The sequence below is a fragment of the Manihot esculenta genome, chromosome 3, assembly GCF_001659605.2.
Source record: "Manihot esculenta cultivar AM560-2 chromosome 3, M.esculenta_v8, whole genome shotgun sequence".
In the NCBI taxonomy this organism is placed as follows: domain Eukaryota; kingdom Viridiplantae; phylum Streptophyta; class Magnoliopsida; order Malpighiales; family Euphorbiaceae; genus Manihot; species Manihot esculenta.
In genome coordinates, this window is record NC_035163.2 from 27,089,896 (window position 1) to 27,107,856 (window position 17,961).

The 17,961-nt window shown below is 33.9% G+C and overlaps 2 protein-coding genes across 3 annotated transcripts; one reads left to right on the plus strand and one right to left on the minus strand.

The window, feature by feature from the left end:
• Window positions 1–1,389: 1,389 nt before the first annotated feature.
• On the minus strand, window positions 1,390–6,146 carry LOC110610898 (serine/threonine-protein kinase D6PK). Its single transcript, XM_021750970.2, has 3 exons — window positions 5,727–6,146; window positions 4,183–5,261; window positions 1,390–2,513 (listed from the first exon to the last, which is right to left on the minus strand). Exons 2-3 carry the CDS (start codon window positions 5,130–5,132, stop codon window positions 1,649–1,651), a joined length of 1,815 nt encoding a protein of 604 aa, XP_021606662.1. The 5' UTR covers window positions 5,133–5,261; window positions 5,727–6,146; the 3' UTR covers window positions 1,390–1,648.
• A 5,948-nt stretch (window positions 6,147–12,094) lies between these two features.
• On the plus strand, window positions 12,095–17,767 carry LOC110610614 (oligopeptide transporter 1). 2 transcript variants are annotated; one of them, XM_021750615.2, is made up of 8 exons: window positions 12,095–12,200; window positions 14,750–14,877; window positions 14,975–15,417; window positions 15,501–15,598; window positions 15,703–16,275; window positions 16,382–16,649; window positions 16,725–16,907; window positions 16,995–17,767. In XM_021750615.2, the coding sequence occupies exons 2-8, from the start codon at window positions 14,802–14,804 to the stop codon at window positions 17,616–17,618; spliced, it is 2,265 nt and encodes a 754-aa protein (XP_021606307.1). In that variant the 5' UTR covers window positions 12,095–12,200; window positions 14,750–14,801; the 3' UTR covers window positions 17,619–17,767. The 2 variants fall into 2 exon arrangements, with proteins under 2 accessions (XP_021606307.1, XP_021606306.1); XM_021750614.2 differs by lacking the exon at window positions 12,095–12,200 and having other exon boundaries at window positions 14,280–14,877.
• The last annotated feature ends 194 nt before the right edge of the window (window positions 17,768–17,961 follow it).

A 17,961-nucleotide genomic window follows, 5' to 3' on the forward strand; every position in this document is an offset into this window, starting at 1 on the left:
ATATAATTTTTAGGAAAAATTACTTTGTAGTCCCTGAGATTTAACGTAATTAACACTTTTATCCCTCTATTTTAACGACCCAATATTTAAGTCCCTCACTTTCTCTTCCGTCCAAATTCGTAGTCTTTCCGTCCATTTAAACCGTTTGGTCAAAGAGTCAAAGGTGAGATGTGATAATTTTTTTCAAAAATACCCTTCTCTCAATGTGAAATCCCAGAAAAAGAAGAAGAAGAAAATGGTTAATTTTGTCAATTCACGTGTCCCAAATGACTATTTTGGACGGAAGGACTACGAATTTGGACAGAAAAGAAAGTGAGGGACTTAAGTATTGGATCGCCAAAATAGAGAAACAGAAGTGTTAATTACGTTAAACCTCAGAAACTACAAAATAATTTTCCCTAATTTCTAACATATTGGTTCCATTCTTTTGCAATTGTTCCCTTGCTTTTATTATAATTTCTTCAAGATGGGAATAGATTCTTAAGTTTGTGAGTTTGCACTAACTCCAAAATTTACTCAGAATTAAATCTCAAGATGCCAACAATGTTCCCTTATGACTCATCACCACATGCAAAAACGATCATCCTCATGCATGCATGCAATTATATGTATATATATAAATATTTTTTTATAGAGACTTCACGATTATTTTGTAATCGTATAAATAAAAATATATAATTCATTCGATAGAATTAAATTTAAATGCGTATTATTAAAAAAATAAAAATATATGCATATATATATAGAATATAGTTGATGTGCTATATCAAATCGAAAGATGCTAAAACAATGGAAAAAAACTTAGTTCACTACCTCGATGAAATAGATTTGGAGCTTTATGAAAAGGAAATTCTTTACAACAAGAATCTCTCCAATATTGAAAGAGAATGGCATCCCATCTCTCATATTTCCATGAATTGACCTTAAAAATGTTCTCAATTTTCTTTTTTTTTTATTTAAATAAAAGTTGTTATACTAAAATCACGTGATTATGAAATAAGCATTAAAAAAAGAAGACACTTCCCTTAATTATTCTTCTTAATTGACAACTCCCTGGATTTCTTTAAGGAAAAAAGTCCAAAGTACGCAGGATTTTAATGGCTACCATGGATTTTTTTTTTAATCAAAAGGTATATTTCATTAAAAAAATATTGTCACGTGGGTCATGGCTGAAAAGGCTCCTTAATTAAAGTCTTGGGCTCTTGGCCAATTTGAGAAGAAAAAAGAAAAAAATTTTAGCCAATGAAGTCTAGACAAAGAAGTAGGCCAAGGCTAAAACCCAAGTAGAAAGCCTAAGAAAAGCCCACATAGCTTAAGGAAGCCGAGTCAAAACCCAGCCCTGAGAGAAACCTGGCATAAGCAAGGAGCGCAAAGTTGCAGCGCCTCTGGACCGCTGAGATAATCAGTTACCGTGACTGAATTCAGCATATAAAGAAGCCAAAATGTAATACATTCACAGGATTCACAATTTCAGATATTCAACTTCCTTCGATACAAATATGAAAATGTTTAGTAACAAGATGACTATTATCAATTCAAAAAACCCTAATTTCCACAGCTTCAATGTTCTACAGACTCTACATATTGGGTGTAGTGCAAGAAGAGGGTGCAAAAACAAAAACAAAAGCAAAAGCAAAAAGGAGGACAGCTAAAAGAAATCAAATTCCAAATAATTATTCTGCTCTGGAAGAACAGCAGGTGGTGCACCTTTTCCACTTGTTGATGGTGGAGCTGGAATCCGCTCTATCTCAGGCGGCTTAGGAATCTCAGGTGGGCTAGCGCAACGAATCAATGCCCAGTTTACGCCTTCAAAGAATGGATGTTGTTTAATCTCAGTAGCTCCTCGTTTATAGGCCAATCTATGTTGTGGCTCTTTCACTAGCAAGCCCCGTATCAGATCTCTTGCTGAGAAACTGACAACTGGTGACTCAGGAAATCGCAACGGCTGACCCACGACATTGAAGAGGGTGGCACGGTTCCCTGATCCCTTGAATGGAGTTTTACCAAAGAGTAACTCGTATAGAAAGATGCCAAAAGTCCACCAATCTACAGTACTTCCATGCCCTTCACCCTTGATAATTTCAGGGGCTAGGTATTCATGTGTTCCTACAAAGGACATGGAACGTGCATCAGTCGGCTCTGCAATAAGCTCTGGCAATGAGGTGACTTGGTTCCCCATTTCTTTCTTTGGTTTTCGATCTTTCCTGGATTTGCTTAAAAAGAGTCGAGGGGAAAAACATGTAGTAGGCGCCACGCATGAGGGCTGGATACAAGATGGCTCAATACAAGCAGGCTGAACACAGTAAGCTGGGTTCTTCCGCAAGCGTTCGCCTTCAGGTGCTGAAGACTTGACTAATGTTGGGCTCACTGTGCAACGAAGGGAAAGGTCAAAATCAGAAAGCATTATATGTCCATCTTCACGGAGAAGAACATTTTCCGGCTTGAGATCACGGTAAATAATTCCAAGCATATGGAGATATTCCAGAGCAAGAAGAACCTCTGCTACATAGAACCTGCAGATAAAAGGTCAGAGGACAATTAGTTTTCATTGCAATCATTATCAACACAACGAAAGAATGTCATAATAAGCAACATACCGATGCATTTCTACCTCGCACTGCAGTTTATAGTTATCACATAAAGGGAACATTCATATTTATATTAGAAGTCCATGGTCCACTCTTATTGTCTTGGATTACTTGGTTTCACCACAAATCAAACACGAAAAGAGTTGGTTTATCATTTTTTGCTATTATCCCTTTTCTCTAAATTTCATGGTTATGACACGCCACATGATCAACGCAGACAGTTGAACAAAATTACCTGATATGATTTGTCTAGTATGGAAAGATCAGAATAAATGCAGTTTTACATCTGACTAATCAAGTTCAAGGTCAGTCATCATCTTAAATGTTCATTTGGCCTTAGAGCACCTAAAATAAAAGTTAAAAACTGCAACAAGACAACAATATGATCTATGCCTTCACCTGAAAATTGAAAGTGTAAAGCTCAAGTTAACTTTCAAGGCAATATCCAATGATTTTTCCCCTCTAATTTTTGCGTAAATAGAAAATGTAATAAAGGAGAAACAAGGATCGTAATCCTTATAAATTAATTACCATGTGCAAAAAGAATAAAAGACAAAGAAGTCAAAGGCAAAACCTAACATCTTAATTGTAAAGGACTGCTTGTTAGCAGTTCAGAATCAGTGACCTTAGGCAGGTGATGGAAAAAAAGTAGTTTGAGTGGTCTCTATATATGATTTTACAGGCTACACAAAATATTCCTTGGTAGTTATTCATACTCATATCAACATATCTGACAGACTGATTCTTCTTCTTGACCATTTTTTCCCCATCTTTATTTAGGAATAGGATACGATAGTTGGTTCAAAGCAAACAAAAAATATCACTATAATTTGGTAGCATAGAGGCTGATGCTAAATAAAGCAATCTCATTTACATAGAACCATTAGTTTCAAAGACTGAACAACAGCAATTATTCTGATACACTGCTTTCAATAGGCATCATTTCTTGATAGATGTACAAAATTATAAAGAGACAATGTTTGAATATGAGTATGCCAACGCAGTGAATTAAACAACTTCTCAGAACTATTAGGTATATTCTTTTAGCTAAATTAGTCATATGATACACAAATAATTTGTAATATAGCTCTCAGCTGGTTCTGCACAATAATAAATGTTTTCCCTCTATATATTCAATCTATGTTCTTACAAAAACCCAAGAAATGTCTACCCCTCGCCTTACAAATACCATCACATTTCATGTTGCTCTTATTGGTTATAACTTATAGCCCATACCAACTTGCTCACCAACATTATCTTTCAGGATATTCAGAAGATTTCTATATTCAACCTATTACCCAAATAGCTACATCAGATCCTATATTGCAGATAACCAAATCTACCTAATTCTCATATGATAAGTATTAAGTGCTTACAAGACTATCAAAGTAACTCTTCTGCAATCACTTGAAAATTGACATGAATTCCGAGCACCTAGTCATTACAATGATGTAGCAAGTAACCTACCAATACCATGCAGGATGACACAAAAAATTCTTAGGTACTTTGTGAAAGCAAGCACCAAAGTAATGCAGGGATTTGCAGATTCAATGCCTCAAAGTTATATAGACATAATATAAGGATAGGTTCATGCTTTACTGCCCGCTCAGAAAAATGCTTTCCTGGCTGCCTTTGTCGAAGAGTGTGCAAGTCACCACCAGGGCAAAACTCCATAACCAAACACGAGAACTTATCAGTCTCAAAATGGGTATATAAAGTTGGAAGGAAGGGATGGTCCAAACACTGCAGTATTTCTCTCTCTGTTTGAGCTCGTAGAAGTTTCTTCCTACTTGCTAAAGATGCTTTATCCATAACTTTCATTGCAAAATAACACTTTGTTCCACTCAATTCTGAAAGATACACACTTCCAATATCCCCACAGCCCAACATCTTTAGCAATCTGAAATGGTTCACACCCAATAGACCTTTTGCATGTACAGCTTGTATAGCTTCCCATCGCATATCATTGGCTTTGTGAGGTTTATTGACACTGCTACTCAAACTGCTACAAGTACTCTCATCACTGACATCAGTGCTTGTGCTCCCTCTGTTCACACTGCTTTTTCCACTCTCAACAAAATCAGCTCGTTCACTAACTTTGGCATTTTCACTAGTCTTTAGAAGGCTACTGGTCCCATCACTAATTACCTTAGCAGAGCTAGGGTCAATTTCATTCTGTAAACTTTTACTTTCTTGATCAGCAGTGCCCTCTGGTGAGTCCCTAGTCTCACTCACTTTGGAACCAGCAGAAGTTGGCCCTTGTTTTGGATCAACAAATTCCAAACCTGAAGATACCTTATCAACTAAAGAATTGACATTGTCTGATTTGTGAGAAATCAGTGATTTCTTGTCCTCGGTTGTCCCTACAGAAACCTGTTTTGATGCAACTTGTGCACTTTGAGGTGGTTTTCTGGGGGTGACCGGCTCAGATTTGCTTGTCTTTGTAATCTGTAAAGGTGAGGGCCTGCGAGACTTTCCTTCTGGTGTCTGATTACCATTTCTCAGCTTTTCTGGGGAAGTTGCAACGTTGGGTTTTGAGGCCATCGAAAAATAGAAAAATTTGTTACGTAGATCAAATTTGGAAAATCCATTAGTCAGCTGCAAGCATGTTAAATCCACCAACTGTCCAGCTTGCTTTCATCTTCAAATTTGTGAATAGTTGTTGTAATTTTCCTACAATTGAATTCATCTAAAAATAATCAGAACACAATCAATTTCTGCAAATTGATTGGAAAAGATAGTATATTTCTTGAGAGAAAACAAAATACTCAACAGCTTATTGGGATGACAAATTCATAGAGCTTGATCTAGGTTATCAACAGACAGCATAGCAGCAAAAGGAGATACAAATCACACTCATCATTACATTTACATGATCCATGATGAAGACCCCAGATTAAATATAACTAAACATATAACAGAGCACAAACATCTTTTGCCAGCTCCAACCAAACCCTCCAAAAGATATCAATTAGAAGAAGTCCAGTACTGAGTTAATTGCAAACTACAATGGCAAATTAGCTAACAAGCCAAGGATTGCATGTATCCCACATCAAATACAGCCTCTAAAAGAACAATCAGAAGATACCCATAAGAAATTAACAAAAATATCGGTAAAGTGGAAGCACTAAACTCTACCTTAAAATGCCAATCCTTCTTTCCACGAAGAAGAGTGAAACTTTCTAGTGGAAAATAAAGAGCAAGAGAGAATGAATTAATTCATACACAAATGCAGTTTCCCTACGGCTGTGAAAACTGGAAAAACTCAATGGAGAAGAAGATAATAACAAGGTTAAATTGTTAAATAATTAGTAGACTTGGTTGGATCACAAAGCCAGAGGTGGTGTGAGTGGATCTATCAGCCTGGCTGGTGGGTGAGATCTAGATCATCACATTCACCTATTAATTATACTTTTAATTTAGACCTTTAGCTAATCTCAATTCATCGTTTAGCCAAAAATCCTTCTTGTTTTATACATGAGCGGCCTAATCGAAGTTTCACTATTAATATTTAGGTTCCAAATATATATATTTATTGAAAAGGGAGTGATTTGAAACCCTAGTACTAATTATGCCTTAGCATTGAATACATCTAAGTATTCCACTTTCAGAATTTGGAGTCTAGAGACGTGCAAGAAACTGAAGAGAATCGATCTAAGGACCCAGTGGGACCAAGTGGTGCGGCTGGTTCCAGCACTCTCATGGTTTATGCCATACAAATTGACAGATTAGGGTTTGGACCACACTAGGCTTGCAGGCATGAACAGACTCGCACATGGTGCACTACACTGCTTCCCTGTTATTATCGTAACTTCCCAGAGAACCCTATGTAGCTCACTATCGTTCATATCAATGGCCTCCTTAATTAATATTATTTAGATTAGAAAGGCAAGTCCCTTTCACATTTGATACCAACTGCAGGGTGTCAAAATCAGAAAGAGCTCAACCACAACAAAGATTTTAGAGCTGAGCTGTGTCAATGAATAAACTGCTGCAAATAGACATTCCAATACGTTAGTGCTTCAAGCAAGATGATTGCGCATAATCATGCATGTGTTAAATTCACATGTGGCAAGAGCTAGGCTTTGAGTGGGCACGGGAGTTGAATCAGATAAAGTCCGCTACTAGAATTGGAGATATTGTGCAGGGAGTGGATTTGCTCACTGTGAGTTCTGATTCTAACACAAAGGTATCATTTATTACACACTCGTACAACCAAATCTCTTTTAGGTTATACTTATGTCATAAAGCTCCTATCATTTATAATTTTTTTTTTTTTTTTTTAAAAGTGAAACTAAAGGAGACATGCATGTCGACAACAGAAAACTAAGTTTTCAGATAGAGGGATCCTGAGTTTTCACTTTTCATATTGGACCTAATTGATTGCTATTTTTCAGTTGACATCTAAAAAGATAGGGTTTGGTTCTCGAAATGCGAGAACGTTGCATGTAAAAAGATATTTTCCTCCCTTTATAAAAGGGGAAAGTGGGGCATTCTCCATCTAATCTTGCTTTAATGCCATGAGGCGACGGAAATAGTACAATTGTACGATCATGCATGCAATGCACCACGTTATCAATTTCCTATTTGAGAAATTTTTAAAGCGTAACTAATCAATCCTCATGAATGTAGGTCTTATATGATTTTTTTTTTAATCAAGGGAGAGAAGGAGCTTTAGCTTCTGACCCTTAATGGCAAATTCTAGGTAATGTAGCTAGTCTGAACTGTGCATTGTAAAGGTGCCATCTCAATCTGTATGGTTTATGTGTCCTGTAATTAAATAATATCAATGGGATGTTACTCAGCCCCAGTGACCTAGCTTATGTTGTAATAAGTTTTTGGTGGTTTTGTACGTGTCCCCTACGGCAAATTCCAAGATACATCCCTTGTTTTATTGCCGTTCTGTCTCTCAAATAAAAGCTATTTTAGGTTGTGTGTCCTAACTCAATGTTGTCGTCCTTTGACCATGCACAACCAGTGTTTGGGATTGGAAACAATTTGATATGTAATAATTAATTTTGAATTTTACAACAGTTTTGAATCGAACTTAATTTTTACTGTCGATATCTGATAGAAACTTATGATAATTTTTTAAAAAGAGAATTTTGAAACGTCATGTCATGAGAGCGGCATGTTAATCACAAAATTCGATATAAAAATTTATTTTATAAATTTATGTAAAATTATTTTATAAAATAATATATTTTTTATATAAATTTCATCATTTATTAAAAAAAAGTAAAATATTTTTTCTTTTATATTTAGATTTTAAACTTAAAATTATTAATTTATGGAGAATAAATCATAATATTTTATTTTATTTTTGAATTTAAAATAATATAAAAAAAATTACAGATTAAATATGTAATTTATTGCCTAAAATCATTTTGGAATCAAATAATTTCAACATTTAACTTTTCTCCTTAGTGATCAATTTTGCATTTTAATTATTTTTTTAGACATTTTGAATATTTTCATAATTATACTTATTAGAGTTATGTTTCTATTATAAATAGACTCTTTTAACTATTAGAAATTTACTTTTTCAATTTTTGATAAATTTCAGTAATACTTTTAGTTTTATATCTTATTTTTTCTGATATTAGTTAAAACTCTTGATAGAATTTAAACGGTCCTTTATTACAACTACTTCTAAGATTCTCAAAAAGCATGTTATGACATAGAACAAGCACACTGAGCGATTGAGGGAGAGTTGCAGCAACCACACCAGAAATTTCAATGGAAAAGACATGGAGATAAGATGGTCCAGGTGGAAAATTGGGGAATTCATTGCTTTTAAAGCCCATTATTTGACAAATCAACCTTCTACAACTGTGGCATATTGGAGAAGAACTTCGGAATTGACCCTGAAACAGTTACTAGACGACAAATTATTGCCCAAATCAAGCCTTACCTAGCATTTGCTTCATTTTAATGGAGGAAGGAATCTGCCCCCACATCTGATTGTTACTTAGTCTCGTATACATCATATTTGAAAGGTTCTTCCCATCATGATTAATGGTTATAATGTTACATGTAATAATTCTTCCAATTTCTGAAATTTCACTTTATATACGATTAAGATGAATATTGTCAAGCAAGTTGAGGGCTAAAAATGAAAGCGAGGCCGGAGTGGAAAGAAGAAGTGGTTGCAGCTTTGAATGCCAGTGCAGGAATGATAGCGTAGAGATGAAGATGAGCTATCACCTGATGTGATGTGTTGGAGTCGCAGGCCGGAGACAATTTCCCAAATCAGAACTGGGAATTTCCAAGTCTCTAGCTAGGCGAGCAAGTTTTGATGCAGCCACCAACTTTTAAAATAATTTAGGTGCCACGGTTGTGGTGACTAAAAATTTTCAAGTGTGAATAGAAATCATAAAACTAGACATTTTTTTCTAACGACTATAATTTTGTACTGACGCAAATAGAAATTTTTTTCTAACAACTATAATCTTGTACTGACGCAAAATGAATAATAAATGATTCAACCTAATAAAGTTTAATCAGAAAGACAAATTTTCAAATCAGCCTTTAGTATTCTGCCTTAAATTCTACACATTTATTATTATGCTTGTTGAATCTCCGATTTAATGATGGTTGGACCTGTTAAACTAGGGGCCAAGGGAGGTTAGACCACACATGAGTTAGTTGGTTGATGCAGTAATGGGAATTGATCAGTACACTTCTACTGATGTGGATTGTTCCCATTCATCTGGTTGCCAATGTGGATTTGTTCACATTTCAACACTCACTGTTTAATGAGAGATTGAGACTTTGGAATGAAACATTTTAGTGTTTTTAATTATAAATCAGTTAATTGATATAGTTAATTTTTTAAATTCAAAATCATGTATTTTTTTGTATTTTGTTATTTTTAGATTATGGGTTGTTTTATTAGAAATATAATTTTTTTATTATAACTGTTATAATCATATTTAAAATACAAACAAACTGTAACTCTGATATAAAATGTAGATCTGTCAAAACTAAATAGATCAATATTTTTCCTGCTCTGTTTTTGTTCTTGTTGCAAAACACTTCAGTTTCTTATCTTAACAAATGGTATCAGAACTTTAAACTCATAAGAGCCTGAATCCTTCAAAATTCAAGGGGTGCTCATTCTTGATCCAAGCATTCTACAAACGCCTAAGTCAAGCAAGCAAAAAAAAAAAAGACCTCTTTTTTCTCACCAGTCTCCATTCCCTTATTTACTGGATGAAACTATCAAGTTTGGGAGGTGAAAATGAAAGTTTTCCTGAGATCACTTGCACTGTGGGCTACGGTAGAAGAAGATCGAGATCCTCCTCCTCTCGGAAACAATCCCACTATAAACCATATTCGGATGTATGAAAAACAAGCAACAAAGAAAGATAAAGCCCTGACAGTACTCCATGCTGGTATAGCATACTACATTTTCACAAGTATAATGGCTTTTAAACACCGAAGGAGATCTGAAACAATCAAGGAAGTGAACGTGTCAAGTCAGTAAGGTTAATAGCCTTAAAACGAGAAATGGCAAATATGAAGATGAAAGATACTGAAACAATCAAGGAATATACAACAAGAGTCCTTGAGGTGGTAAATCGAATGTGCTTAGCTAGAGCAGAAGTGGAGCAAAGCAGCATCATGGAGAAAATCTTAATCAGCATACCAGAAAGATTTGAATCCAAAATCTCAGCTATTGAAGAAGCTTAGGATATCACCAAACTGTCTGTTGCTGATTTGATCAGCAAACTCCATGTTCAAGAGTAGCGAGCATCTAAAATTATAGAAAAAAAATATTTTTCATTTTCTTACATTCTATGTAATAAAATACAAGAATTATATAGTATAAGATATGATCAATTATACCTATGATTATACTATCAATTATCGCCTAATATCATGTTAGGATTATGCTAACTACGGTAATATTAATCACTGATTAATTATAATTATGGCAAAATATTCTTTCCAACACTCCTTTCAAGTTGGTTCATGTGGATCCAACATGTCTAACTTGTCCAAAACTTCATGAAATATTCGTCCAGCAACTGCTTTAATTAGGATGTCTGCCTACTGATCTTCCAATCGAACAAACGGTAATGTTATTAAACTATTGTCCAACTTTTCCTTGATGAAATGTCGGTCTATTTCAACATGTTTTATTCGATCATGAAAATCCAATATCAAACATCAACTTTCTGATCCATAGTAGTTCTACAGGTCCTTTTGCTATTCCCCTAAATTCTGCTTCAACACTGAACAGTGCCACCACCTTTTGCCTCTTATTTTTCCATGTCACCAAATTACTCTCAACGAAGGTAAAATATCCTGAAGTAGATCGTCTGTCGGCATGGTCTCCTGTCCAATAAGCACTGGTATTGAGATGACCATTCTTCTTGAACAACATGCTCATTCCAGCTGTTCCTTTCAGATATCGAATAATCCTCAATACTGTCTCCATATGGTCTTGTTTTGGATCGTGCATGAACTGACTTACTAAACTCACAGAATACGTCACGTCTAGTCTGGTGTGGTGTGTGATAAGTAAATCAGCTTTTCTACCAATCTCTGATACCTCCCCTGTCTGCTGGTCTTTCTTCTGAATCTTTACTCAACTCATGATTGACTATTACTGGAGTATCAACCGGCTTGCAGTCTATTCATGTTTCGGCTAACAGATGAAGGATGTATTTTCTCTGTGATATCAGGATTCTATGATCTGACTTGAGAACTTCAATTGCAAGGAAGTATTTTAACCCTCAGATCTCTTATCTCAAATTTCTGGAATAAATTGTCCTTCAGCCGTTTGATTTCGTCTACATCATCTCCTGTTATAATTATGTCGTCCACGTATATAATCAAACACGTGATTTTTCTTCCTATCTCTTTAAAAACAGGCTGTGATCGAAATTATTCTGCTGATATCCATATTTCTTCATTACTCGACTAAATCTCCCAAACCATTTTTTTTCTTATTGCAAAACAGTTCAGCTTCTTTTATCTTATCACCGTTTCGCTCTTTAGTTTGGTTACTCCTTTTTCAGAGTTTTGGCGTTTTTCTACCAACTATGTCGGTGGCCATCAAGAGGCGGCAACGGTGACGTAGTTGTTGGGGCGGTGGACACCGGTTTAAACCTTTAACTTCCCGAAATTGGGTTAAATTTTGTAGCTTTAAAAAAATAATAATAAAAAAAGCCAGCCAAGCATTTCTTAATTGGCATGGGTTCTCCATTTCCATTTTTCATATGTTCTAGAAATTTTCAAATACATAATTAAAATTTTTACTAAAATTTAAATATCAATTGAAATTATATATGTACACATAAATTTAAAAAATAAAAAATAAAAAATAAATTATAATTGGATATAAAAGGAAAAAATATCACCATCACTAAAAAAGAATTATGCTGATTTATACAGTATAAAAAATAAATAAAGGGGTACAAATTTCAAAAATTCTATAAAAGACAAGAAACTAAAATCTGGCGTTTTGTTAATGGTTGAACTATATATGATGAATTGAACGATAAGGTTGAGAACATCAAAAAAGGAAAGTGAAAGGAGTAGGGCTTTGTACAACATGCAAGCCAACAAGCTGCAGGTGGCGTGGGGGCTCTTTCCATTGCAGTATCTTCTCCTTCTCCTTCTCCTTCTCCTTCTCCTTCTCCTTCTTCCTATTTCTTTACTGTTTTAATTTGCAAGCAATTTCTCTTTGCTCTCATCAGCCACTGAATTTAGCTTTTTCTCGTCTGCTCATAATATCTGAATTCTCTCAATTTCAATCTCTCCCATGACTTATTGACTGATTAGTTTGTTAGAATATGAAATGTTATTTCTTCTTTCAAAATCTTTCTCTAAAATTTAGTATTATAGTTTTGTGTTGTTAATTTATTATTTATTAATTTAATAATATTAAAATTATTTTAAAAAATATATATTTTTTTTAAAATAAAAATTAAAAATTGAGAGAGTAGAACCTCTTAAATTTACTTATATATACTCATTATCAGGTTAAATCTGTAAATACTTAAAAATTATAATGAAGTTTTTCAGATTTGTTTTTTTAATGATGATTTTCTTTGATGGTATCCTAATTATGTGCTTAATACGGAAAGCATGATATTTCCTTCCTTTCTTGTATATTTTTTTAATGGACTTAATTGAATTGTGTGTTATTTTAATTTTTTTTTAAAAAAAAATATTTTTTATTAATATATATCCAGAAAAATTTAATAGATTATATTATATTATATTAACCTAGGCTAACAGGCTATTTCTCTTGCATCCAACTTAGAAATCTGAAATATTAAATAAAAAAATCTAAAGAAATATTATTTTGAATACAGAATCTATAGAGTTCAAAACTTCAAATCAAATCTTATGATAACTAATAACATATGTACTTTTTTTAATTTTATTTACATTATGAAAATTACTAATTAAATTTTAATTTTTTTAATTTTGTCCCACTATATCAACCTCTATAAAACTCTAAACTAAATTCTTAAATTTCGTGATACTTTATTTTTTTTAATAATTTTATTATTTGAAATTAAAGAATTTAATTTGTTTAATTTAAAAAAATTTTATATTTAAATAAATTAAAATTTTAAAATAAATAATTCCAAATGAATGGTCCATAAAATAAGAGATAAAAATTTAAATTAAGAGTTAGACTATGATTAATTGCCATGATTATGTAGCATATCCTTTAATAAGATAGCAATTTTCTCCACTGTAGGTAGAATTAATAAGGTTTAAAATGTTTAGAATTTAGTAATTTTTTCAAAAAAAAAATATTTTATATATTTTTTAATATTCACAATACTTAAAAATTTAATATATTTTTAAAGAAAATATTTTTTTTTACAAAAATTCAATTCAATTAATTTATTATTAAGAATTTTTTTATTTAAATTTTGTAATTTAATTTTTTTATTTTTTCAAAAAAAAATCATTTTAAAATAAATAAAATTTTTATATAATTTTATAAAAATTTATTAAAATTCTGGTAAGAATTTTATTAATACCATTATATTTAATTTCATTTAACATGAAAGACACATAAAATATTTTATCTGAAAGATATTTTTATATAAATTATTTTTGGTAAATAAATAAAAATTAAAGTAGAATTGTAAAAATTTGAAAGGTATTTGTGTTTATACAAATTACCCCATTTAAAATCATGAAATCAAGAATTTTCTCTCAGAATTTTTGCTCACGACAGCTTTCTATTTCCTTTTTTTATTTTTTGATTATTATTATTAATTTTTACAATGTTTGGGACAACCTTGTTATTCCCTTATTAGGAATTACACAACCAAGAAGTTCGGTTGTTGATTGTGATTTTCTATAATGTAATGAATGGAGAAGGTCGCCCCAGCAAATTACTAGCTGGCTGCCTGGCTCTTCATCTTCATTGTTTCCTAATCCATAAATTGGGACAAAAATCTATTTTAATTTTTTAATCAATCTTTAAAAATGAAATAATTTAATTTAAATTACGAAATAACTTTCGTTAACGTTTATATTATTCAAACTTTTCGGATTCTTGTGTGTAATTTCGGTATTTTTTTTTTAATTGAGCCTTTAATTTATCGTTATGCCTAATTCTTACAGAAAATTTTTCAATTCCAATTTTCCTTGTAATCAACGTTTCCTTCCCATTACAAACAAAATTGCAAACCATTAAAAGAATATTTATTTATTTATATAAACAAAATTAATTAGCTGGCATTCACCTTTGAATTTCCAAATCTTAATCAAAGAAAAAAAATAATTAAAACTCAGGACAAAAAAAATAACAAGAAAAACTAAAGATGGCAATATAGACACCCCCACAAGAGAAGGAGCCAAACAAGGCAAAAAGCAATAAATACTTACCAACTTTGCAGGAATCTGATGAGGTAGAAATAAATTCAAAGAATCAATTTTCCTCTTGAATCCTGACGCGTGTGTCTGAGAAGAATGCATTTACACTATAATTCATGCAAGATTCACTCTAAATTTCTACAGCAATAAATTTTCTCACGTATTGGCCAGCAAAGCCGTGTTCTTTGTTATCTAAATATAGTAGCTTAGCCATACAAAGAAAGATTACGAAATTTGTTTGTCAACTTGCTGGTCTGGTCTGCATATACTTGAAGATTGAAGAGTATATAGGTAACGTTCAGGTTGTAGAAGCTTTGTCTGATTGGAGTGATCGGAAAAACGATAGAAAAAAAGATGACAGGCTCCGTCGACGATGCACTGCCTCCGTCCAGACTTCCTGAAAAGAATGATTCCAGTGTTGATGATATAGGTAAAATCTTTGTGTTTGTACTGTGAGATTTCAGAATGAAAAATCCCAATATTTTCATTTTCTTTTTCTTTTTCTTTTTTCTTGTTGTTGTGTACAGGAGATGACGTGAATGACAATCCTATAGAGCAAGTAAGGCTGACGGTTCCCATCACTGATGATCCTTCACAACCTGTGTTAACTTTTCGAACATGGCTTCTTGGGATATCATCATGTGTGCTTCTTGCTTTTGTGAACCAATTCTTTGGTTACCGTACAAATCAACTGAGTGTTGGTTCAGTTTCAGCGCAAATTGTCACTCTCCCACTTGGAAATTTAATGGCCAGAGTATTTCCCAAGAAGCAAATCAAAATTCCATTGACGAAATGGTCATTTTCATTGAATCCAGGGCCTTTCAATTTGAAAGAACATGTTTTGATAACCATTTTTGCAAGCACTGGATCTGGAGGTGTTTATGCTGTAAACATCATTACTGCTGTCAAGGCCTTCTATAGGAGGCCTCTACATCCTGTTGCAGCTATGTTACTTGTACAAACGACTCAGGTAAATTTCCATCATTCAATAAGCTTTAGCGAGCATAGTTCCACCGGGCAGCTTAACAGAATTCTTGTGTGTCCATTCTTCAGTTGCTTGGGTATGGATGGGCTGGGATTTTCAGGAAATTTCTTGTGGATTCACCGTACATGTGGTGGCCCTCAAACCTCGTCCAAGTCTCTCTGTTCAGGTACCTTTCTGTCTCCTCGTATTGAACAAATCTGCTTGGAAAGACGCAGAAGGTGAATTCTTTACCTGACAGCTTATATATATATATATATACGGGAAATGCAGGGCATTGCATGAAAAAGACAAGAGAGAAAAGAGAGGACTCACTAGACTGCAATTCTTTCTCACTGTTTTTGTATCAAGCTTTGCTTACTATGTCCTTCCAGGCTACCTTTTCCCTTCCTTGAGTGCTATCTCTTTCGTCTGTTGGATATGGAAAAGCTCGGTCACTGCTCAACAGATCGGTTCAGGGCAAAATGGTCTTGGTATTGGCTCTTTTGGCCTGGATTGGTCCACTGTTGCTGGGTTCTTGGGGTCACCTCTTGCTGTGCCTTTCTTTGCAATTGCAAACACTCTGGGCGGCTATTTCTTGGTTATGTATATTATAGTGCCAATTGCTTATTGGACTAATGCTTATGATGCTAAGAAGTTCCCCATCTATTCTTCCCACACTTTTGACAGCAATGGTCAGACTTACAACATAAGCCGAATTCTCGACCAGAAAAATTTCGACATTAATTTAGATGCCTATAACGATTACAGCAGGCTACATCTCAGTGTTCTGTTTGCCTTTGTGTATGGACTTAGTTTTGCAGCTCTGATGGCTACTATTTCACATGTTGCGCTCTTCGAAGGAAAGTAAGTTTGTTTCCTTCTGTTTTTTACTCTTTGTACATGTTCACTGTCTGGGGAAATAGTCTTTGTGGCTAATGATTTTCTTGATATGAACAATGAATTAATGTAGGAATATTTGGGCACTGTGGAAGAAGACTTCAAGTTCAATGAAAGATAAATATACTGATGTTCATACCAGACTAATGAAAACGAACTATGAATCAGTTCCCCAGTGGTGGTTTGTTGCAATCTTGATTGCATCTGTGGCTTTATCCTTTCTTGCAGTAGAGGGTTTTAACAAACAGTTACAACTTCCATGGTGGGGACTTCTCCTTGCTTGTTGCATTGCCCTCGTTTTCACTCTGCCCATTGGCGTCGTTCAGGCCACAACAAACATGGTACTGTAATTCTCCTGTAAGCTTTTTCCATTACCAAGTAAATGGGATTTCTAATAAGTTTATCTTGATACACAGCAAATGGGATTAAACGTTATAACAGAGTTCATTATCGGATACATCTACCCAGGGAAGCCTCTTGCTAATGTGGCATTCAAGACATATGGCTATATTAGCATGGCTCAAGCCCTTTATTTTCTGCAAGACTTCAAACTAGGCCACTACATGAAAATCCCACCCAAATCCATGTTTCTTGTTCAGGTAAATTACAACACTGGTTACTTCAATCGTTTCTCATTGCAGAGATTATGAATTGATCTGATTTATCTTGTGAATTTGCATGTACAGTTTGTTGGAACAATAGTTGCTTCGACTGTTTACTTTGCAACAGCATGGTATCTCCTGTCAACTGTCGAAAACATATGTATCCCAGAACTCTTACCAGATGGAAGCCCATGGACATGTCCTGGTGACGATGTTTTTTACAATGCTTCAATCATATGGGGAGTCATAGGCCCTCTGAGAATGTTTGGGAGGTTAGGTCTCTATGAAAGCATGAGCTGGTTCTTCTTAGTTGGTCTAGTTGCCCCTGTTCCAATATGGTTTCTGTCACGAAAATTTCCAGAGAAAAAATGGATCAAGCTGATCCACATGCCAATTTTCTTGTCAGCCACAGCAAGTATGCCACCAGCAAGAGCTGTGCACTATTTGAGCTGGGGAATTGCTGGAATCATTTTCAACTTCTATGTTTATAGATGGTACAAAGCTTGGTGGGCTAGGCATAATTACATCCTATCTGCTGGTCTAGATGCTGGTGTAGCTTTCATGGGGATATTCCTCTTCTTCACTCTTCAATCCAAGGATATTTATGGTCCTTCTTGGTGGGGTCAGGATGCCACTGATCATTGTCCATTGGCACATTGCCCCACTGCTCCTGGGATTGTTGCGGATGGTTGCCCTGCTTTTAAGTGATGTGCTTGATATTTCCTTTCATGCAATTAGAAACATTTGGAATACAAAAAAACTGTGAAATTGGCTTCATTTGTATTCTCCCATGGTTATGTGTTGGGAAATATTTATGATTAAAACAAAATTCTTATATAATTGCAAAACTTCCTATCAAGTAATGAAGTTCAACACAAGTAAAAAAGACAAGAGAAGATTTATGAAACTATGGAAAGCATTTAACAGGAGAAATAACATTTTTATAATTACTATAAATATGATATTATCAAATGAAAAGGTGGAATTTTTTTTTATTTCAATATTTTATTAAAAATTTATATAATATGTTGCGTTCCAATTTTCAAATCAA

Coding starts and splice junctions, on each gene's coding strand:
- LOC110610614 (XM_021750615.2), top strand. CDS start 14,802: ATGACAGGCTCCGTCGACGATGCACTGCCTCCGTCCAGACTTCCTGAA. Junction 15,418..15,500: donor TACTTGTACAAACGACTCAG/GTAAATTTCCAT, acceptor TCCATTCTTCAG/TTGCTTGGGTATGGATGGGC. Junction 16,650..16,724: donor TTCAGGCCACAACAAACATG/GTACTGTAATTC, acceptor CTTGATACACAG/CAAATGGGATTAAACGTTAT.
- LOC110610898 (XM_021750970.2), bottom strand. CDS start 5,132: ATGGCCTCAAAACCCAACGTTGCAACTTCCCCAGAAAAGCTGAGAAAT. Junction 2,514..4,182: donor TTTTCTGAGCGGGCAGTAAA/GCATGAACCTAT, acceptor TTTTATCTGCAG/GTTCTATGTAGCAGAGGTTC.